We start from the raw sequence: 22,774 nt of genomic DNA, 5'->3' as shown, positions 1-22,774 counted from the left end.
GATTGTCAGGAAGACAAATTGGGTCCTATGTCTGTGGCTCCAGCTCAGACTCAAAGTCTGGCTTTATTCTCAGTAGCAGAGTCTGACATATAGGGTGCTTTGGAGGCCTCGGAGCTATCTGGGACATGGCTGGGGCATGTGATCTTCCGTCTGTCCTCCTTGAACTCACCTGACATGGATTGCAGCCTCCCTCTCAGCTACCACCCCTAGACTGAGACTTGGACCCTGTTTCTCTGTGTGTGGAACATTTTTAATCTTCTTGACATTTCCACAGGTGTGTGTATTCTCTGTCAGAATGAAGGCTGGAGGGGCTTGTCTCCTAAGAAGAAACTACTGGTACTCCCGCCCCCAAAATTAGAATTTTCTTTTGTGTGAGATATTTTAAAACCAGTGTTTCTTTTCTAAGGCTTCGCCTGTTATTTTTGTGACTCTTGACTATCAACTTCTGTTTTGTTTTTGGTCTTAAATAAACAAACATGATATGAGCCTATAGGCCTTGTGGCCCAGGCCTATAATCCCAGCCACTCCGGAGGAAGTAAGTAAGGAAATCAGCAGGTCAAAGCTTACCTGGGCGGGCTGTAGAGCAGTTCAAGACCAACCTGGGCAACCTTGTGAGACCTCATGTCAAAATAAAGAGTAGAAAGAGTTCTGGATATGTGATTCAATGACAGATTGCTCACTTAGCATGCCTGAAAACCTAGGTTCAGTCCCTGGTATTCCCCATCCCCAAATCAAGGCATAAAGTAGGTATAGTAGAGTATGTAAATATAAGCATGTGTCATTTCTGTCATGGTAAGTTTGCATACAAATATACACCTGTGTCATCATCCTAATCAAGACTGTTTTCATCATCTCAGTCAGTCATGCCTACCCCTGCCTCTAAGGATCATAGTGACTTAGATTACTCATGGTTAGCTTCACCTGTTATTGACCCTCATAGAAATTAAGTCATACGAAATGTACTCTTCTGTGTTTGATTTATTTTGTACAATGTAGTGATAGTTTAATTCATTTGGCCTTTTTGTTGTTTATATTTCATTGTTTTGCATTACTGCACTTTTCCTTTTGTTGGAATATCTACCTTCTTTGGGTATTTAGCTTATGTTTGCTGAATGAGTACATGAATGTTCATTTTAATATAGAAATACTTCTGCCTATCAACTTGCTTCAACTCCTCTCATCCTTCAAAAACTATTTCCAGTCCTTTAACCTTTTAACCTTGCGGCCTTCCTTCTCTATTCTGGAAACCATCTGGTCTCTTCCTGTCTGAGGTGAAGGTTAGGGAGACACTGGCCCTAGGCCCATGGAAGAAGCATTAAGTCATTCTGGCTCATTTATTTCTTCTTTCGGCAGATGAGTGTTAGGTACCCACGGTGTGCCCTGAACTGTTTCAGGAATTGAGGGCACAGCAGTAAACAAAACATGAGAACTTCTCAAACATTTTTGGTCCTGTCCAGGTTCCTCTGTCTAGTGGGGTTCTGCAGGATCTTTGTGGCAGTGCCTTTAACAGGGCTTCTCAGGGTTTGTGGCTGTCTTCCTTTTCTGTTCATGATGCTAGAGGTGGCGTTAGCTGCCGCCGCCACCTCTGCTACCATTGCATGGCATTGAGTTTCTCAGTATTGGAGCTTCCCTTCCCCTGTCCTGAAGCTTGATCTCCTCTGTAAGAGGAGAGAATTAATCTCCAACTTTCCGTGCCTATAAAGGTGGGTGACCTCTGTTTTGTGAGTGCTTGCCAATCTGTCCTCTAATTCCCAACCAGGGTAATGGAGACATTACTCTGTACTCAAACAAACCATCAGTTCTCCCTCGCAGACTCTGAGCAGATCCAGGCCAGGGAAAGACAGGTCTGCTTGCAGTTGCTCCTCAGAGGTTCTGGCTTATGGAGGCTAGAAGGGTGTGGCTGCTAAACAGCTTTGCTCTTAAATGCAATCGGTGGATTTGTAAAGGGAAGATTCTCAGCCATCCTGTTTTTCCCTACCCCCCTCCCATGCTAAAAGGGTAGCTGTGTTGGTCTGGTCAGAATGAGGTTTGTTTTGTAAGGCTTTTAAGAGCACCTGCAAAGGATAGACCCAGCTGCCAGGTGGAAGAGTCAAGGAGTATGGAGTTTGGGAGTTGGAGGCCAGGGAGCCTTGTGTTTCAGTTGGCATGGTGGCCTATGCTTTATAGAGGGGCTTAGCTTTGTAGAGGTTTGGGAAGGACAGCTGTGAGTGGGTTGGATAAATTCTCAGTATCCCTGGCTAAAGGGTAACACAACTCAGACTTGATGTTCTGTAAAACTGATTCTTCCAAAGCCTGCGAAGATGTTGGTTTGGGGAAGAAAGCCAGCCCAGAGAATCCCGGGAGCCTGACAGGCCTTTTTCTCTGCGATTCTTTCTTGCAGGCAGCCCGAGGCAGCCTGTCTCTTTGTTAACAGAGTGACAGCAATGTGACACCATGGAAATAATTACTAACAAATCACGGTGCTGACTGCAAACAGCTCTCTGTCTTCAGAGGCATGTCAGGGTGCATTAGAGCAGGACTGCAGGAGTGGCGAAGGGGCCGAGCGCAGCCTGCTCTCAGGCTCTCCTGTCGTCGCCCCCCCCCCCCCCCCCCCCGCCTGCCTCTGTCTGCAGTATCCCACTTCCATGTTCTTGGCCTTTGCCTATCAGGCCAGCTAAGAGCCAGCTGGGTCTGCAGGTGGTTTGTGGCTGGTCTGGATTCCTTTGGGCAGGTAGACAGGGCTCCATCTTTGCTGAGGGCATACAGATAGTGATGAGAGGTGGAAGGATGCCCCATTTCTCTGATTCACTCTGGTAGTCAAGACCTGCTTCAACTGCCATACTTGAGGGTTTAAGGGTGGCAGTACCTGCTCCAGCAGGACCCAGAGGACAAGGGAAACCTTGTGTCTGTGTTAGTTCAGCTCCCTTCCCCCAACCACCCTGGTTTCTTCTTCAATTGCCATAGTCAATTTTTGGTAAGTCGACTTTGTCCATTCCCTCTTGGTTAGCAGAGTGATTGCTCTGACTGTCAGGGCTGTAAATAATGTTCCTGTTGTGTGTGGCTGGAGGCAGCACATCGGGTGGGAAAGGAGGGGAAGGAGGAGCTGCTATGCCTCGGCTCCCTTGCTCGCCCCCCTCCCCTCTCATACAATATTTATCCAGGGATGGGAGTCAGATGCAGTGACCTCAGGGGTTACCCAGTTAAATAGCTTCTGAACCTCCCTGCATTCTAATTGCTGCAGTTGTCCTTTGCTCTGGAGACTTCTCCTCCCCATTGTCTGCTGAGGTACACACTAATGGCTGTCCTCCCTGGCCCTGCTGGGAGGCATGGGAGGGGGCAGTGCTCAGTGCTACCTTCCTTTCCCTAGAGATAAAGGAATCCAAGGCCTGTTAACAAGTGGCTTTAGCCAAAAGGACACCATCCCTTGCTTCCCTCTATAGCCCTTGCAAAATTGGCTGGAGGAATTTTAGATAGTGTGCTTGGTAATCGACCCCCAAGAACCTTCACTCATTTCCGGTCCTGGGTCCAGAACTGTGGTACATGTGACTCCTTTCTATGCTGGCTGACCATAGGACAAACACTTGACAGGGATGAGATTATTCTATGTCCCCATGTTCCCACATACAGAATTTGGAAACATCTAGGAAGTGGAATTTCATGTTGTAATATGCTGCATTTGGCTCAGAGATTGGCCAAATGCCATCTGTTTAGATTTTTGGATGTCAGTTTTAGATGATTGATCATAGTAGCAGGTGTACCCCATGTGTTGATTCAAGAGTGGCATGTGTCAGCCATATCCACCAGGACTTTACTGTAAATGTCAATTCCTTCCACTGTAGTGCTTCTCCCCTAAGAATACTGTAGGAAACTGCCATGGAAGGTGTTAAGTGTGCACACCCTGAAGGCACAGGCAGGCAGCAGTGGCCTGAAATTAGCCCATTGAAATCTACTCTAGGCCTAGGAAGTAGTATGCTGGGGACTATGGGGAGCACCGTGTGATCAGAACAACAGGGCAAAGTAGACTGAAAACCCCGTAAAGAAGACAGCAAACACAGTGAAAAGCTCTGTTCTTCCCTACTCCATAAGGTAGCCTGATTTCTCTCTCTTGAAACCCTTAGGCCTAGAGCTTCTAGAACACAGTGTCAAACTCCCCAAGCTTGTTCCAGTGCTGTTGTGCTGGGAGGAGTGCTCTGTGCAGGCTGAGTGCTTGAAGTTCTTGAAAAAAATTAGGAGAGCTGGAATCAGGGCAGGGGACCAGCCAGAGGTTAAAGACAACAGCTGTGTTCTTGTGCATTTATATGGAGCAGAGGCTGAACTATATCCCAGACCCTGAGTACCAGGAGGATTTCTCTCTTCAGAGCCTCTAGGGGGCATTGTAGGCCATACAAACATAGTCCAAGCATAGGGTCAAGATAGCCACAGGCTAGGTGGAGACTAGACTAGGATATGTGGAGTATCTGGGAGACAGCTTAAACTACTAGGGAGCCAAAAATAAGACAGGCCATCAGCCAAGACACTAGCCAGTCTGGTGCTTAGCCTCCTTTCTCTACCTTATTCCCTGATACTCTGTATGGTAAGGAGCTCTGTCCAGGTCTTGGTAGTAGCTCCAGCACTTCCCACACAAGTGAGCATTGTGCCATGGGACAGACACTGGAGAGGTGTTTATCTTATTGTTTGCCTAGACAGGCACTGGAAGGTACAAGTGATAGGATTTCGGGGCATTTGTAGCACTGGAGAGGTGTGTGTTACACTTTTCCACAGGGTGTTTATAACACGTACGCACTTCCTGTGGGTTCTGAGGGGAGAAATGGGAGTAGAGGTGGTCAGTAGGTGGGCTGTAAAACTAGGAGCTGAAAGAACGGGGAGAGATGGCTCAGCAGTTAAGAGCACTGCCACTCTTCCAGAGGATTCAGTTTTGATTCCCGGCACCCACTCGGTGGTTCACAGCCTTCTGTAATTCCAGTCCTAGGGTATCTGACATATATGCAAGCAAAACACCCATACCCATAAAAAATATAAATTATTGGGACTGGAGAAATGTCTTGTTGGTTAAGAGCACTAGCTGCTGGAGAGATGGCTCAGTGATTAAGAGCACTAGGTCCTCTTCTAGAGGACTGGGGTTCAGTTCCTAGCACCCACATGGTGGCTCACAACCATTTATAACTCCAGTCTAAGAGTATCCTAGGCTTCTTTCTGGCCTCCTCAGGCACTGCATGCATGTGGTGTACATACATATATGTAGGCCCAACACTCGTACACATGCAATAATAAATTCATCTTTTTAATAAGAAGCCAGGAATGGGAAATAATCTGCACATAGTTCCTTTAGCTTCTTTAAGCAATGGTTTGACTCTAGAGGTTTGAGGTTTGCTTTCCCTGGGAGGACTAGCAGCCCGGCCTGAGGGGCATCCCACTGCATCCGCCTGCATTCTGGTTCTGTTTGGGAACTCGCCCTAGCAGCATGTCTGGGAACAGTTCCAGCTGTGCTGCCAGACCCAGACGCAGGTGACGGCCTTTCGTCTGTACTGTAGGGAAACCAAGAGGAAATTAAATGTCATCTGCCCCCTGCACAGCAGGTTGCTGCCAGATCAGACACTGTTGATCAGAGTTGTGCAGAGGGCACCCGAGGGAAGACTTCTGCTGCATCCATGCCCTCTGAGCTGTGGCAACTCCCAGGTGATGGCCTGGCTCGGTCCCACAGCTTTCTCTTCCTGGCTGGGTTCACCCTGGCCTAGAGCCCAGCCTAGTGCTATACGGCAGCTGTGGACTCTGCCATGCCAGAGAGGCGTGTACACCAGTGGGAAGGAATGAGAAGGGCAGGGTCTGGCAGTAGAGGATACACAGGAGGCAACAAATAGACCTGGGTTTAAGTCGTGGATCTGTTGCTTAGGATCTTGGGACAGTCTCAAGAGCACTCACAACCTGCTCTGTCTCCTGACATCTGTGGGAAGTAGCTGCCTCTATAACAGGTGCGGAGACTTTTCACCCATCTTCCTCAGGTCCAGAAGGATGGTGTCTAACATGTTCCTCTGGGCCTCTTTGTGGAGTTAGCTACAGTTCTGTGAGGTAGGATGGGCAGTAAGTTGACCAGGCCACCCTTTTGCTGCCTGGGCCCTTCCTTTCCTTTTCCCCCTAACTGAACAGCCAAGGCCTCCGAGATAAGCCTGTGGGATGTTGTTAAATCATGGTGGGAAGCAGCCCAGAGGTCACCCATCTAATGGGGCTTGGCTGGCTCCCTCCAGCCTCACACTTAGTATGCCCCTTCCTGTTTTAGAAAACATCAGGATTTGCCCCAGTCTCCCCTCCCCTTGAAGTCTTGGTTGGGCCATAGTGCTCAGTTCCTCGGTAACATATATTAACAAGGCTCTGGAAAAGATGTTTTAGTACTGACAGAGTTCTCCCAAGAAAACTCCCTACCCTCCACCTCGCCCCCACCCTCCAGCTGAAGCATGGCTGCCGGTGGTGAAATTCATTAGTGTTCCCTGACAGCAGTGGCGACAGAGGCGCTCACTGTCTGCTTCCTGCTCCCTCGCTCTTGCTGCTGCTTCACGCGCACTGATATTTAAATCTGATGGGCTGCTTATAGACTTCTTGTACCATGACAAGTTTGGGGAGGGGGCTGGGGAAGAGGAGACAGACAGGGAGCCAGCTGTCATGCTGGTATTTCAGACAGGACTCTCTCCTGACCCTTTGCAGGCTCTTGCAAGTGTATAATCTTTCTGAAGCCTGTGGTTGGAATTGTAACCTGCAGATATCCCAGAGGATAGGAGCAAGTGTAAGTGTGGAGGAAAGTGGGCCGCTAAGTCAGCAGTGCATCCTCCCAGGGCTCTGGGCTGGCAGAGAACAGTGGAGGGACAGTGCACATGCTTGTTGAACAGGGAATTAAAGCTGAGACTGTAAGTGCTACAGGGTGTTGCCCTCCATCGTCAGGAACACGGGGGCCTTCCTCAATAGTTGCTTCCAGACTACTATGTTTATGCTGTGGTTATCTTCCAGGTGGACCTGGAAGCCACTGAATAGAGGAACCAAGTTTGAGTAGCTTCTGATCTGAGCATCCTGGGGCTCAGCAGTGCTCATAAAGCTGTGGTGGGGTCGGTTAAGGTTCTCCTACTTTGTGTCTGGAATGGGCCCTTGACTTTTGTACCTGGTATTTGTATGCTTCGTCTTTAAACTTGAGAGAGGAGTCTCTGGCTTCCTTCCATAACTCCTCCCCTCAGTCCATTTCTGAAGCTATTGAGTGATTCTGGAGCTTTGCCTTTGCCATTTATCCCCAGATCTCTTTTCTAGTATCTTTCCTTACCTCGCTTCATCTGGCAAAGAAGCATCTCCAAACTGCAGGTTTGATGTCTGCTGCCTTCTATCCAAAACACTCCTCTGAGCCCCTGGTTTCAAAATCTGTCTCCCTTGACTGGCTCCTTTAGTTCTCTTAGCTTAGGAGGAATGGAGGTGATGTCCTTTACTCAAGGACAGTGACCACTTGGTCGAGTGCAGATTAGTGCAACAGAGCCCTAGAGCAGGATTGGGGTGAGGTGAGGTGGTGAGGTGCACTGCCTGCCTAGAGCAGGATTGGGGTGAGGTGAGGTGGTGAGGTGCACTGCCTGCCTAGAGCAGGATTGGGGTGAGGTGTGGTGGTGTGGTGCACTGCCTGCCTATTGAGAGTCTTTCGAGCTCCATGTCCCTCCATGGTGGAGGTCATGAGGAATAGGCCAGGCTCCTTTCTTGCCTCCTCAAGTCTTGTCCATGTCAGTGGTGCAGCCATCCCAGACACACAGACCGGTCTGTCTGTTGGAGAGGGGTTACTCGTAAACATACTGATGTCTTTTGTTGGAGGGTAGACCAAGAATGTTTCTTTGGAGGGGGATGGGGCGTCTGTAGACATAAATGTATTCTTTTGTTGTGTTGTTTGGTTTGGTTGGTTGTTTTTCAAGACAAGATGTCTCTGTATAACCCTGGCTCTCCTGGAACTTGCTCAGTAGATTAGGTTGACCTTGAACTCAGAGATCTACCTGCCTCTGCTTCCCAAGTGCTGGGACTAGAGGTATGCTCATAAGTCTGTTCTTGAGCTGTCAAAGACTGCTTTTGATGTGATCAGCACCTGTAATCCTACAGTTGCCACTCTTTCCACTTCCAGCACTCTCCTGCAGCCTGTCCTGTAGACGTCTAGCCCTCAGTTCCTGGCTAGGGTATCTTTTCCTTATTCCCTGTTCTTGCTGATTCCTAGCCCTGAGTGGTGGCCCGGTTAGAGCAGGCCATGTCTTTTGACATGGCATATCACACAAGTGAGATGGAGAATAACTAGCTTTGATAAGTAGGAGGCTTGAGCATTAATTTTTTATACATCAGCAGTGACCAAGTGAGTGAATTCAATTATGAGTCTGCTTTTTCTTCACTCTCCTCCCTACGATGTGGTGGTTCAGAGTTGAGACAAGGAAACCTGTTGAAGTGAGAAACCCCTATTTCCTAGCTTGACCCCCTTACTAATTCGGGTTAAATTGCTGTGCTATTGCAGTGGTGACACATTGTGTCTGCTTCTGTTTGTATAAGAGGATGCAGTGGGGGAGGAAGGACCAATTTGTGCAGAGATAAAAGGTGTCACAGGCAGATAACTAACGTTCCAGCCTCATGCCTGCTCTCATTGTTGCTCAATTTGCTCCGTCTGTAAGCCCAGCCTTCCCTTCTTTCTTCCTTCCCTCCCCTTGGTCATATTTTACCTCTATGCCACAATGTAATGATGCCCTGCGTAGTGGGGGAGGAGATAGGCACCTCTGGCTGACAGCCCTTCCTGATAACCAAATTCCAGCCCATCCATCACTAGCCACTCTCCTCAACTTGAGGAAAAGTGATCGTGAAAGGCGGGCTGTTCATCACTCGAGCTCTGTTTATCTCCTCTGGGTGGGGAATGGAAGCAGGAGAGACAAAGAGCCATGTCCCCAGCTAAGTGCTGCTCAGGTTAGTGTGGCTGGCATATGCTGGATGCAGACTTACATCATGTAGGCTGTGGCACTCTGACTAGGTGGTACACTAGACAGGGCTCCAGGGGTCGGGGGTCGTTCCTGGGGCTCAGTCTCTCTTCACTAGCAGAGTAGTCGCATAGAGAGTTGTGGCAGTTCTGAAGTGTAGGACAGCTGGTGACAACACTGGGAGTGTTTGTGTTGGAATGGGCAAATGAGAAAGCTGCATGTACCTCAGAGGTGCCCTTTGCAGGGTCTTTGCTCTGACTTCTCTTGACCCACTCCTTTACAAAGTTGGTCCTCTTCCCTTCATGGTCTACTGATGACTGAGACATTCCTTCTCTACATGTCACAGGAACACAATGGTTTCTAGAGATGAGTGATGTCTACACATTTCGGTGCTGTTGGTCATCAGGACTGACAATCCATGCCATTCTGAGATCCAGGTGCCATGGCATTTCCTGTGAGGCGGAAAGGAGTATATGATGACTCCAGCCTGCTGGTCCCTCCTCTCTAAAGTCTTGAGTCTGCTAAAAAGTCAGACTCCCAAGATGGGTTTATTGGGTAAAATGTGAAGGGAGCAAAACCTTTCAGGAATAATGTCCACGGCTTCTTCTAGCACAGGTGTCTGCTCTCTTGCTGGACCTGCCTTTTGGAATCTGCCTGCAGTCCATCTGTCAGACCTCTGTGGTCTCCTCAACTCAAACCTTGTGGCACTCCCCCAAGCTCCAGTCACCAAATCTTCAAAGCTGAAGCCTGCTTAACAATGGTTCCACCTTGGTCATACCCATTAGCAAGGGGTGGAGTGTGGGGGCTCCCTTAATGAGCTACTCCCCTGCTTTGACTGGCGCCAAGCTCACCACACCTGTTTGCTATCAAGGCTGTCTGGGCCAAGCCAGAAAGGCTCAGTTGCAGGTGGTAGGCCTGAATGAAGGCTGGGTTGGGGAAGGTGGGGCTCCCTTTGCTTTGTTGTCTGTCTGTGGGGAGAGACATTGTCTTACGGTTTTATCCTCCCATGTTCTCTTCTTTCTAAGCAGAAGCTCTTGTTTTGTTGTTTAAAAGTGTCAGCAGGAAGCTAGACAAGTGAGGAGTCTGGCAAACATCTGAGGATAGGGTTTGAGGTTCTTTTCTGATGACTTGATAAGAGCAAGACCACATGGTAAATGCCAAGGTATGGGCCCTTTCTGGCTCTAGGCCCACAGCATTTGAAGAGTGATCATGTACCTTGCTTTAGAGCCCACAGGCAGGACTGGTGTGCACGTGTGGGGGGTGGATGGTGTCCTTAAAAGGGGCCCCTTGTATTCATGAAACTGAAGGAAGTTTTGATTTGGTGGAGAAAAAAAGTCCCATTCCTTTTTATGGCCTGGACATAATTGGGTCTTTTCTATTGGCCATCAGTGATGTCATTCCGACCCCTCATAAAGAAGGGGAAATCACACCTGTGGACTCGGTGCATAAAATTTCATTGGGCAACAGTAATAAGCATGACCAGATGATGTTTGGGCAGTTGGGGAGCTTTGTGCCCAGTGAATCCAGCTGCATGGAGACCTGGGCACCATAAACTTGCCTGCACATTTATGCCCGCAGGCTAGTTCAGGGCCCACTGCCAGTGGCTCTTTTTCTTGGGATCAATATCTGGTAGAAACTGAGCATTTGGACCCTTTGTGTCCGGAGTCTTTGCCCTTTTCTTTGCCAGATTAATGGAACCGTGTATTATCTACTGGTCCCTACTGACTTTAGGCTCCTAGAATGTTGAATGAAGATAGGACCTTGAGCAGTAACTACCATCCTACCCACCTCTACAAGGTTCCAAGCTTTGCCTTCTCAGAGATGAGTCAAAGTCTCTAGGAGAATATGTGCAGTTGGCACCCATATATTCAGAAGCCTTAGAGTTCATTTCTAGTTCTATTCTTGACTTGTTACATGATTGAACAAATTCTTTTTCTTCACTGAATCTGTTTCCTCGTTTGTGTAGGGAATGGTGACCACTCTAACCCGCCTTGTGCTCACTGTGCTGGCATGTCTAGCTATTGTCCCATGAGACACCTGGAAGTTCAGGTTCTAGCTCTTGGTTCTATCTTTCATGAAGTTGAGTCTGGGCCCTACTATATTTGTATTGTTTATGCTGGGAATCACAGGACTGGAATATTCAGAGGAGCACTAGCAACCCTACTCTTCTCCTTAGATCTGCAAATTCATGCATGGAGTTCCCCCTTCATACTTCAGTCAGATATAGAGTACAGAGAGGCACTAAGGATTGCTGCTGGTCTGTGGGAGTTTGAATGTAGTTGGCCCCATAATCTCATAGGGGGTGGCCCTATTAGGAGGTGTGGCTTTGTTGGAATGAGTGGGTATGGCCTTGTTGGAGGAAATGTGTCACTGTAGAGGCAGGCTTTGAGGTTTCCTATGCTCAGGATACCGCCCAGTATCTCATTTGGCTTCATGTTGCCTTAAAGGTGTAGGACTCTGAGCCACTTCTGCAGCACCTTGTCTGCTGCACCCTATATGCCATTCACTGCTCCAAACAACCCTCATCTGAGGGTCCCTCCAAGTGGCTTCATGACCATAGCAGTCCAAGAGGCATTCACGGGGAGGATGCATGAGTTGATCCTGAGCTGGAAAATGGAATCAGCCAGAGTAGAAGGACTGAGTCTTGGATTTGGAGTTCACAGGATCCTACCCCAGGCTGCTGAGTGGCTCCTGAGGAACTCCAGGCTATCTTGCCCTCTCCAGACCTCAGCTTGCCTGTCAATGATGCAGGGACAATGAGGGTTACACCTATGGGGTGAATGAGAACAGATCCAGTAATGATCCACTCCATGCCCACAGTAGCAGCTAACGTGGGGGTGACCAGGCTTCCTTTTTCCCAGGGCCCTTGATCATTTATTTTTTTGGTTAATTAAATGATAAAATTTTATATCTGATTATTTACTACCAGTCGGTGCCATTATGAGCTCCTATATAAATCACACAGGGAGCTAGCCTCCAGGACACCCCTATATCTGCTCCTCAACAGAGCCTTGGAGGGGCCTAGGAGGGGAGAGACTGTCCTGGAAAGGCCACGCTTGATCCGACTCCCTTGACCCCAGTTTGATTCAGTGTCCTACACCATTAGGACTCCCAACCAGAGCCTGCCATGTACCCTGCCATGATGATAATGGACTGAATCCTGAAACTGTAAACAATTAAGTGTTTTCCTTTGTAAGAGTTGGCATGGTCATGGTGTCTCTTTACAGCAATTAAAACCCATGTTCAAATATGAATGACTGTTTAGATGATCTTTCTTTCTGGTCTGTTCTCACTGTAACTCCTGTGGAGAGGAGCAGGCAGGATCCCACTGATCTAGACCCTTCCTACCTGGAGGTGTTGTCTATAGTTGTCATGTACCATCGAAATCCCTCAGAAAGGGGACTTGAGAGATGGCTCAGCAGTTAAGAGCACTGACTCTTCTTCCAGAGGTCCTGAGTTCAAGTCCCAGTAACCGCATGATGGCTCACAACCATCTGTAATGAGATTTGGTGCCCTCTTCTGGGGTGCATGTACGCATGCAGGCAGAATACTGTATATGTAATAAATCTTTAAAAATAGTAATCTTTTTTTAAATATTTATTTATTATGTATACAATATTCTTTCTGCGTGTATGCCTGAAGGCCAGAAGAGGGCACCAGACCTCATTACAGATGGTTGTGAGCCACCATGTGGTTGCTGGGAGTTGAACTCAGGTCCTCTGGAAGAGCAGCAGGCAATGCTCTTAACCACTGAGCCATCTCTCCAGCCCCTAAAAATAATAATCTTAAAATAATAATAAGTAATCTTTTTAAAAAATCCCACAGAAAAGGGAATCCCTTGGGTCTGTCTGCCCTTTTCTGGTTAGGTCCCTGTGTTCCTCCTTGTTTTGAGACCTCTCCACAATAGACCTCAATGTAATTTTTCTGAAACAGTGAGCTTAGCAATTATTTTCTAGGACACAAAGGATAAGGAACATCAAAGAAAAAGAAGCAAATGATGCGATTTAAACGGTCCAATTGCAGTTTGCTTCTCAGGAAATTCCGTTCTAGCTGCTCAGGCCACTTCTTACCCTTAGAAGCCTTGCTTAATGGCTTCAGGTCCTTGATCCCTGGCCCTATGTGGGCATACCACTTCTGGATACCCCTTCATCAGCCAGAAATTCTCCTCCAGAAAGCTAGCTAGTTACAGATAATGTTGCTGTGCCACCTGTCTTTGAAAGAAACCTGCCACTCCAGAAAGTCAGTGCCAGGTGTGATGACATGCGATTTTAATTCCAGCACTCGGGAGGCAGAGGTGATCTCTCTGAGTTCAAGGCCAGCCTGGTCTATAGAAAGAGTTCCAGGACAGTCAGGGCTGTGTGTAGAAAGACCCTATCTCAAAAGAAAGACGTAATGCATCTTAGTTTAACTTCCTGAGGTTAACTTCCTATTAGTATCTGTCAAATATTTGAATGGTAATGAAAGGAAAGTTAGATTTCCCTTCAACTTCCTGAGGTGAACTTGTTTCAACTAGATTCTCTAGCCACAGTTCCTAAGAAAAGGCGCCTGTACTTGTGTTCTCCATCGCCTTGTCTCTCAGAGGTTCTTCCCTCTACTCTTCCTTGCCTGGCCCACTGCTGTTAACACTGTTCACTAGGTTCACGGGGCCTCCAGATTATGAAGTCCATTGGGTTTTCTCACGTCTCATCTTATTTGGTCACTCTCACATTTGACACTAATAATTTGATTTTGAGCTAAAAAATCAGCTCTGTGGCCAGACGTGGTAGTGCACACCTTTAGTCCCAACACTCGGGAATCAGAGGCAGGTAGATCTCTGTGTTCTACAAAGCAAATTCCAAGGCAGCCTGAGCTGTTACAGAGAGAAACCCTGTCTTGAAAGACAGAACAAACAAAAATATTAGCTTTATGTATTACAGAAAAGGAATGCATGCTTCAAGAATTTAGGCTAACCACAAGTGATAGGAAGTGGCGTCAAAAGGACATATGTGACCTCAGGTTCCTGATGTCATGAGAAGGGGCAATGAGTCAAGAGAGTCTTGACTCATAAAGCATTGTCTCTTAGGAACCATGCAGAGACCCAAGGCCTGTGGCCTGGAGCAGGGTAGCAGGTGGAAAGCTATCTGAGCTCTTGGATCTTAGGAAGGTTCTGGGAAGAAGATGTGCAAGTCTTTTCTCTCTCTCTTTTTTTGTTTAGTTAACATTTTTTCCTTTATTTTGCGTACTGTCCACAGTTCCCTCTCCCTCCTCCCATTCCCTACCCCCAACTCTCATCTTTTCCCCTCCCCAACCATCTCCATTCAGAAAGGGCAGGCTTCCCATGAATTGAACATAGCATGGCACATCAAGTTGAGGCAGGACTGAGCTCCTCTCCCTGTGTAAAGGCTGGGCAAGGTAACCCAGCATGGGGAACAGGTTCCCAAAAGACAGCTAAGTGCAAGGGACAGGTCCTATTCTCACTGTGAGGAGTCTTACAAACAGATCAAGCTACACAAGTGTCACACACATGCAGAGTGCTTAGGTTGATCTCTGGCAGTCTCCCTAACTGTTGGTCAGAGTCCATGTGCTCACATGAGCTCAGGTCAGCTGTTACTGTGGGTTCCTCTGTTATAACCTTGACTCCCCTGGCTCAAACAATCCCTCCTCTCTTTCTTCAGGACTCCCAGAGCCCAGCCCAGTGCTTGTCTGTGGATCTCTGCATCTCTTTTCATCAGTTACTGGATAAAGGCACTGTGATGACAATTAGGGTCGTCACTAGTCTGATTACAGTAGATGAAGATGTGGAAGTCTTGTTCTCTGTAATTTCTTTTCTTTTAAGACAGGGTCTCTCCATTATGTAGCCTTGGCTGTCCTAGAATTCACTATGTAGACCAGACTGGTCTTGAACTCACAAAGATCTGCCTGCCTCTGCCTCCAAAGTGCTGGGATTAAAGGCGTGTGACACCATACCCGGTTTTTGTTTTGTTTTTGTTTTGTGGCATAATTTCTGAAGACTCATTTTCCCTTCTTGAGCCCTGTGTTAGTCAGTTTTCTGTTACTGATACACACCTGAGATACCAGTTTTTAAAAAGGGAAGGCCGTTTACTTGCTCCTCTTTTGGAGGACTGGGAACGTAGTCCAATTGTTAGAGTACTTACCTAGCATGCCTGACACCCTGGGTTTGACCCCAACACTGCCTACAAGTGTAGTGGCACAGGTTTCTAATTCTAGTATTTGGGAGCTGGAGTCAGGAGGGCTACACGGGACCCTATTTAAAAAAAAAAAAAAGGAGCTGGGTGTGGTGGTGTATGCCTTTAATCCCAGCACTAAGCAGAAGCAGGTAGATCTCCGAATTTGAAGCTAGCCTGGTCTACATTGTGAGTTCCAGGCCAGCTAGGACTATAGAGTGAGATTCTGTCTGAAGCAAACAATCAAACGGGCTAGAGAAGTGTCTCAATGGTTAAGAGCACTTACTGTTCTCGCAGAGGACCCAGGTTAAATTCCCAGCATTCATATGGTATTCACAATCATCTGTAGCTCCAGTTCCAGGAGATCTGACATCCTCTTCTGACCTCTCCGCCAGGCACGTGATGCACAGACATATGTCTGAGCAAAAACACTCATGCATATAAAATAATAAATCTAAAACAGACAGCTCTAGAACAGCAGCAGGAAGACCAAAATAGACTACAGTACCTACCTCGTAGGATCACTTTGAGGGAAAATGTACATAAAGTCCTTAACGTGAGGCTAGAGAAATGGCTCAGAGGTTAAGAGCACTGATTGCTCTTTCAGAAGTCCTGAGTTCAATTCCCAGCAACCACATGGTGGCTCACAACCATCTGTAATGAGATCTGATGCCTCTTCTGGCCTGCAGGCATACATGCAGGCAGAACACTGTATACATAATAAATAAATAAATCTTTTTTAAAAAGTCCTTAACGTGTTAAAAATAGAATTTAACAAATTAGGAAGTAGTAGCAGCTGATGTTACTCTGTGTAATATCTGAAAACTCACATTTTGTTCTGAGGAATGCCCCTGAGCCCAGTATCCATGGTGCTGAAGGTGGGATATCTTCCTCAGCTGGGGACCCTGCTGATGTGTTGACCCTGTGCTTTCTTTGTTCTGTAGACTTTGTTTTGTTTTGTTTTTTGCTTTGTAACTTAAGACTCTGCACTTGAGACACGTGTGTTTCCAACTTGTTTTCTCCTCTTTTTTTGTAGGCTCCCAGGCCAGTGCCATTATTTAGGCCTGCCCGTGGCGGATTACTTCAAGCAGTGGATTAATCTGAAAAAGGTACCATCTGAGCTTCACCCAGAGCCGCTGGTTCTCCTGTACTTCCCCCCACCCCCCAACTCTTGTGTCTTTCCTTTTCTTTATTTTCTCAGTATCCCTTTTTTCTCTTCCCTGGGTAATAATGCACTGAATTGTTGATATTTCTGGGGATGGGGAGCTGCTTAAATGTCAACTACTAGTAGGTGGAGTCCAATTTGTGTCTTCCAAACAACATAGAAGTCCCAGTTAGAGAAATTTTTTTTTTCTTTCTGAATCTCTGGGCTGAGCTGTGCTGTCACTAGGAGAAGCATGGTACTTCATCTTTTTTTATATACTACTGAGTGTGGTCTTTATGCTCTAGTTAGGAAGAGGGGTTTGCCTAAGCTGGCTTTGCTCTTACCTGGCCCTAGCAGAGCCTTTTTCATGGAGGGGAGGACAATGGAAGCTAGACCCTTGGAGCATGAAGGAGGATCTTGGCACTAATACAGCATTGTAGGCCTAGGAGAGTTTGCATAGGGTTGTGGGCCTCAAAAGTATCCTGTATAGCTTGGACAGTCCCCTGATAGTGAGTCACACAGGAAACTAGCCTTCCCTAGCAGGTGCTGTGCTTCTTAGGTGAGCAAAAGAAGTAATGTAGTAATGGGTTTCTTGGTTCCTTGCTCTAGAGGAATTATTGCTCCAGGAGTCCCCAGCCGCTAGAAGAATGATACCCACATGTCATCCTCCTAGAGCAGCCTCATGATCTACTTGAGGCATCCAGGCAGCTTAGTGACGCTCAGGGATCTTGAAGAAGGGAAAGCACAGCAGGATCAGGATGGCTGCTCCCTGTAGGCTTAGGGGAAAGAGGCCATTGCAAGGTCACATTAGATACTGTGAAGATTGGGATCTTAGACTGGGTAGCCAAGGAAGGGGAGTATGCCAGGAGGAGATTGCCTTGTAGGCAGAAAGAGCAACCTGCTTTTGTGGGTGGATGTGGAAGAACAGTAGGGGAACTAGTTTTGTGAGTATTTACTCCATACAAGGGTGACGGTGGACTCGGTTCCATCTTTGTTTTCCTTTCCCTCGTGTGCATCCTTTGTACTCTTCTTCGTTCTCTGTCCCGCCACCTCCTGATGATCACTCACAAAGCTGAGTCTCTGACACTGCTTCTCACTTTTGACTGAGGAGACTAGGCTGTCCTAGCATCATACTTTGGTCTGGCTGTCTCCCTTCAGGAAACACGCCTCTTGCCTTTTTTTCGTCATCATCAGGCACATTCCCTCTCTCTGAAGATGCGGTTCAGACATCACTTCTGCTGAGCTTCTCTTGCTGTGAGGCTCCCTGGACTTGGGATATCAATGAACTCAGTTAGCAATAAATCCATTCTCTTTTACTTCCAGGTGTGTCCTTCCGGGGCACAGACAGAGCCTGGTTCTAGCCTCAGTGGCTGGACTGGGGTCAGCTAGACTCAGAGTGTGTATGCTTGCTGGCCACCTCCTCACTGAGAACTACTTTCATAGAGACCCTCTTGGGTGGAGCATGCATGTGTAGATAGACACTGTCCAGGAAAACAGTGTGCCTGCTGTCAAAACTTATCTGAGACTGCTTGCCAGCCTCAACAAATGCAATGTGAAGGCCCAGCCAGGCGAGGCAGCCACTGACCATTAAAAATTACTCTGTGAAGTTCACTAGAATTTTGTGTATGATAACTCTCTGCCTTTAGGTTCCTAGGCAAAAGGGCAAGAGAGTAGCTGACCCATATGGTAACACTAGGGTCACCTTGGTGCTTTAGGCTGTCTTGAACCTCTTCAATCAATTTTCTACTGGACTGCCAAGATATGAAAGAAAAGAATGGGTATAAAGGGAAACTGAGGACTCTACTCCCAGTTAACCTTGTATTTTCTTCTTGTGAGGTAATCCAAGCAGGCTTGGGAAAAAGAAGGACTCTGATCCCTTCCTCTCTAGCCCCAGCCTATATTGTGCTTCAGGTGTGTGACTATGTGAGTCCGCATTTCCAAAGGCCTCTAATCTGAGAAGAAATGAGAGACTTTTTTCAGCTCTCCTCTCCTTCAGAAACTGTGGGCTGCCTCAGAAAAGGGAATTTTCCAACAGCTGTGTTTTGACATCTCCTACCTCCACCTACTTCCCCTGTAGCAGAGTGGCAAAAGCCACTGTTGGCTGACATTTGGGATGTTGTTGAATGATCTTAGATTTTTATTGAGCTGTCAACTTTAAGACTTGAAGCTCTGCTCCCAGCTCTTTTGAAGAGATTAGAAATGTTACTAAGGAATAAGAGAATACACATGCGTGTATGCACACACATATACATATGTGTGTTTTCACATAAACATAGTCATCTGCAGAAATACTGGGAAATATGTATAGACATAGTGTCTATACATATACACATAGAGCACAAAGATATAACATACACAACTCATCCATAAACACACTCTGGAGCGCTTTCTCTGTGTCAGGCACCGTGTTAAGTTCTGGAACTCTAACAGAGAAGCTGACTGTTGAACATCATTTCACTTCTGTCTAGTAACATGTTTAGGACCATTGAGAGCTGTGGATTGCTTAAGAAAGAAGTAGATTTACTGAGGTAGAGTCCGAGAGTAATTTCCTGGGGAAGGATATCTACGGTCTAGTCTGGAGGAGGAATTGGCCAAGCTTAGGGAGCAGCATATGGGGAAGCCCTGAGGTGAAGAGATGCATGGCTTCTTTATAAAAGCTGAGAAGACAAAATTTTTGCCTCTTGTTCATTGTTCTACCCCCCATCACTTTGGATGGTTCACAGTACAGGGAAACTTAATTCTATTTCCTGAATGAGTGACTGCCAAGACATAGGGGCTGTGAGAAGAGGAAAGTGGCATGCGGTGAAGCCGGAAGCTGAGGCCAGAGCTTGACCATGTTTTGATTTTGGCCCTTGTCTTTAGGATGAAGGGGAGCTACTGAAAGGGTATTAAAAAAAAAAAATTCAACTCATTTGCTTCTTTGTTTTGTGTTGAGATAGAGTCTCTTGCTGTTACCTAACTGGCCTTAAACTTCTGACATTCCTCCTGCCTTAGTATTCAGTGTTGAAATTATAGACATGAGCCACCATGTCCATCTCATTTGAGTTTTAAAAAAGATTCTCTGGCTGCTATATAGAGAACTGTAAGAGACCAGTTACTGGTTTTTCTAAATGGATTTGGATTTGGTGTTTGTAGGTGGGACATTTAAAACATTCTTTGGGTAACATTACTGAACTTGTAGCATCTCAGGCCTGTTTATCAAATACCAGTTTTGACTCTCTACTGTGATTGTACAACCAGATATGTACATGCACATACACACAGATCCCCAGCAGCTCACGGAGGGTGGGATGGGAGAGCTCTGCTGCTGGTTGAGAGCTATAAAATAAGACCATTGCCACAGTCCAGGTGGAACATGGCAGTTGCTTGGTTTATATTGCTAGCTGTGGAAGGTGGAGAACTGCAGCACGAATCATAACACCCAGAGACAGATATTGGGGTTCAAGCTGAAGATCAGAAAAGCAAAGCAGTCAAGCCACTAGAGAAGTCTTATCGCTACCAAGGCTGGGCGATTGCAGACTGAGCTTTGAGCCTCTGTCTCCTCCTGTTTTATATTCCCCTTTAGTGCTGGGATTAAAGGTGTGAGCCATCACTACCTAGATCTGTTTCTGCATTGATCTTACATAGCCTAGGGTGTCCTTGAACTCAAAGATCCATCTACTTGTCTCCCAAATCCTGGGATTAAAGGTGTGTGATACCACTGCCTGCCTTCTAGTGACTTAGTTTTACCTTCTGATCTTCAGGCTAGCTTTATTTATTAAAAAATAAATATCATTATAGAGAACTGGGGTGGTTGTAAAATGTTGAATGGTGTAGTCAATTCTGTTATGATACAAACATATAGGTTCCTAAAAATCCCTGAACTAGCTAGATGTGGCCACCCAGGTTTGTAATCCCAGCACTTAGAAGGTTTTTAAACAGGAGAATTGCCTTTAATTCAAGGCGAGCCTGAGCTAGAGAGTTGAAGACTAATCTGGGTTACAGAGTAAGACCTTGTCTCAAAAACCAAACCAAACAACAAAATTTCTTAGACTAAGGGAAATCGTCCAGTAGAAATGACCTAGGAAGTGCATCACACCGAAACTCCATCATAGCATAGCAAAGAAAGACAGACATTTACTTTAATTGATAGTATAGTTTCAGTTAAATGATTAAGAAATACATAAATGCTATAATAGCACTTTGAATAAAAAATCTAAAATTTACATATAGAAATATATGTAAGAAGGCTATAGTTGGTGAATTATTGTGAAGGGGGATGGGGGCAGGAGATTGTCTGAAATCAAATGGGAAATTGTAACCAGAAGGATGTGGCTGTAACATGTATGATGAGCTTAGTGTTGGCTGTCGGGTGTGTTGTAGATGTGCATGCATGCATTTTATATGATCTGACAGAGTTCCCTGTTCAGCCAAGTTTAGCTTCCTTTATCTCCTCTATCTTTGTAAGAATCTCACTATTTAGCCCAGGCTGGCATAGCACTTTACTTTTCCTGCCTTTACTCCACGAGTATTGGGATTAGAGGTATCCACATCTCCCCGAGTACTGGGATTAGAGGTGTCCACTACCACATCTGGGATTAGAGGTATTCACTACCACATCTGGGATTAGAGACATCCACTACCACATCTGGGATTAGAGGTATCCACTACCACATCTGGGATTAGAGACATCCACTACCACATCTGGGATTAGAGGTGTCCACAACCACATCTGGCACAACTAGTGTATCATTTGGAAAAATGACAGAAACAAATACAAAATTGGCATTATGCTAAATTCTTTTTTATTTTTATTTTTTTTTAAATGTTTATTTATTTATTTATTATGTATACAATATTCTGTCTGTGTGTATGCCTGCAGGCCAGAAGAGGGCACCAGACCTCATTACAGATGGTTGTGAGCCACCATGTGGTTGCTGGGAATTGAACTCAGGACCTTTGGAAGAGCAGGCAGTACTCTTAACCTCTGAGCCATCTCTCCAGCCCCCGCTAAATTCTTTTTTAATACATCGATTACATTGGGACAAACTTGTTCTTTGAAACTGAGTATTATAGCAGTACCAACTGTGTAATGGTGATTGGTTGTCAAAGTTAGGGGTGAAAGAAACAGTCATTATGGCCTTAGAGTTTGAGTGAGCACCTTGATAAATTAGAATGAATTTTATGTGCTAGTAGAAGGAGAAGCTTAAGATTAAAAAACAAAGAACTTTGGAGACAGAAGGCAGAGCAGTCCAGCTTCACTCTTAAACCAGTGCCCTCTTGCAAGAATGGTACTGACCCATTCGTGTGGGCTGTTCCCATGCCCTAGTGGTCTTTCAAAGGCCCCACCTCTCAGTACTGATAGAGAAGCAGTTCAATTTTAACATGGACTTTGGGGAGGACAGGAGTTCAGTCATTTGTGCTCCCCATTAAAGTTCCCACTGGCACACGTGGCAGTGGATCACTTGGAATATATCTAATATGACTGAGAGATAATTCTTCATTTGTTTTATTTTTATTTTAAATTAAATTATCAATTTAAATTAAAAATTTCCTTGAGAAACTTTTAAGTATTTTTAAACCACTTGATTTAGAGATGCTACATTTTAAACTGTTAATTGTACACAGTCTACTACATTGTTTTTGATAAAGATTTTGCTTCCTAGCTGAGATGTGATAAAACCATTATTTTACCCATCAGACTTGGTCTGAAAAAAAAGCCAAATTATCTCATAATTTTTATACTGCTATCATGTTGAAAATAATATTTGGACATATTAATTGATTAAATAATATTGTGTTTTACTTAAAACAGTTTTAAGCCTTTATCATTATTATTTTTTATGGGTTTGGGTGTTTTGCCGTCATGTATACCATGTATTGCAGTACCAACAAAGACCAGAAGAGGGCCTCAGACCCTGCTACTGTAATTATAGATAGTTGTGAGCCACCATTGGGCTACTGAGAATCAAACCTGGGTCCCCTGGAAGAGCAACCAGTACTCTTGGCCGCTGAGCCACCTCTCCATCTCCAACATGTTTTATCTTTTAATGTGACCACTACAAAACTTCAGCTCTCTTGTATATTTGCATTGTGTTTATACTGAACAGACCTGGGCCAGATACTTGGCTTCTGTGCTCCATTGTCTAATCCTCACAACCCTCCTGAACATAGAGAGGTAATGCTTTCACCCCAGTATGTGGCAAAACTGGAGGTGAAGTTCGTTCCACCCAAGTCTTTATGTACAGAGCCAGAGGGCCCCCGAGGGTGGTATCCCAGAGGCTGAGATGGCTGTTTACAGCCCAGAAAGAGATGCATAATTCCAAGGTGAGCAGATGGACCCTAATGACCTTGGTGAGAACGTGTGAGCACAAAGGAAGGATGAGGATAAAGCAAGTGATTTGGGCATAAGTAAGAAGGCAAGGAGGTAAGAGAAATTTAATGTCTTCAGAGCTGCGGTTCTGAAGAAAAGAACAGGTAAGAGATGTGACATGGCCGGTACAGGACTAAGAAGGGGTTTGGGGTGGAAGGTGGCCGTCATTAGGGAT

At 46.0% G+C, this 22,774-nt stretch overlaps 1 protein-coding gene across 6 annotated transcripts in view; it reads left to right on the top strand.

Annotated features, from left to right (window-relative positions):
- Positions 1-22,774, top strand: part of Eri3 (ERI1 exoribonuclease family member 3) — a 133,774-nt gene that overhangs the window by 52,260 nt on the left and 58,740 nt on the right. For all 6 annotated transcript variants that reach the window (XM_041651836.1, XM_041651835.1, XM_041651834.1 and 3 more), the window contains one exon: positions 16,140-16,212. In XM_041651836.1, coding sequence (XP_041507770.1) covers positions 16,140-16,212 — 73 coding nt within the window. The remainder of the gene's footprint in view (positions 1-16,139; positions 16,213-22,774) is intronic.

The sequence above is a fragment of the Microtus oregoni genome, unplaced genomic scaffold (assembly GCF_018167655.1).
Source record: "Microtus oregoni isolate MIOR12 unplaced genomic scaffold, Mior012 000005F_ref0000423, whole genome shotgun sequence".
Classification (NCBI taxonomy): Eukaryota; Metazoa; Chordata; class Mammalia; order Rodentia; family Cricetidae; genus Microtus; species Microtus oregoni.
The sequence above is the reverse complement of the archived record's forward strand: the minus strand, read 5'-3'. Positions and strand labels throughout refer to the sequence as shown.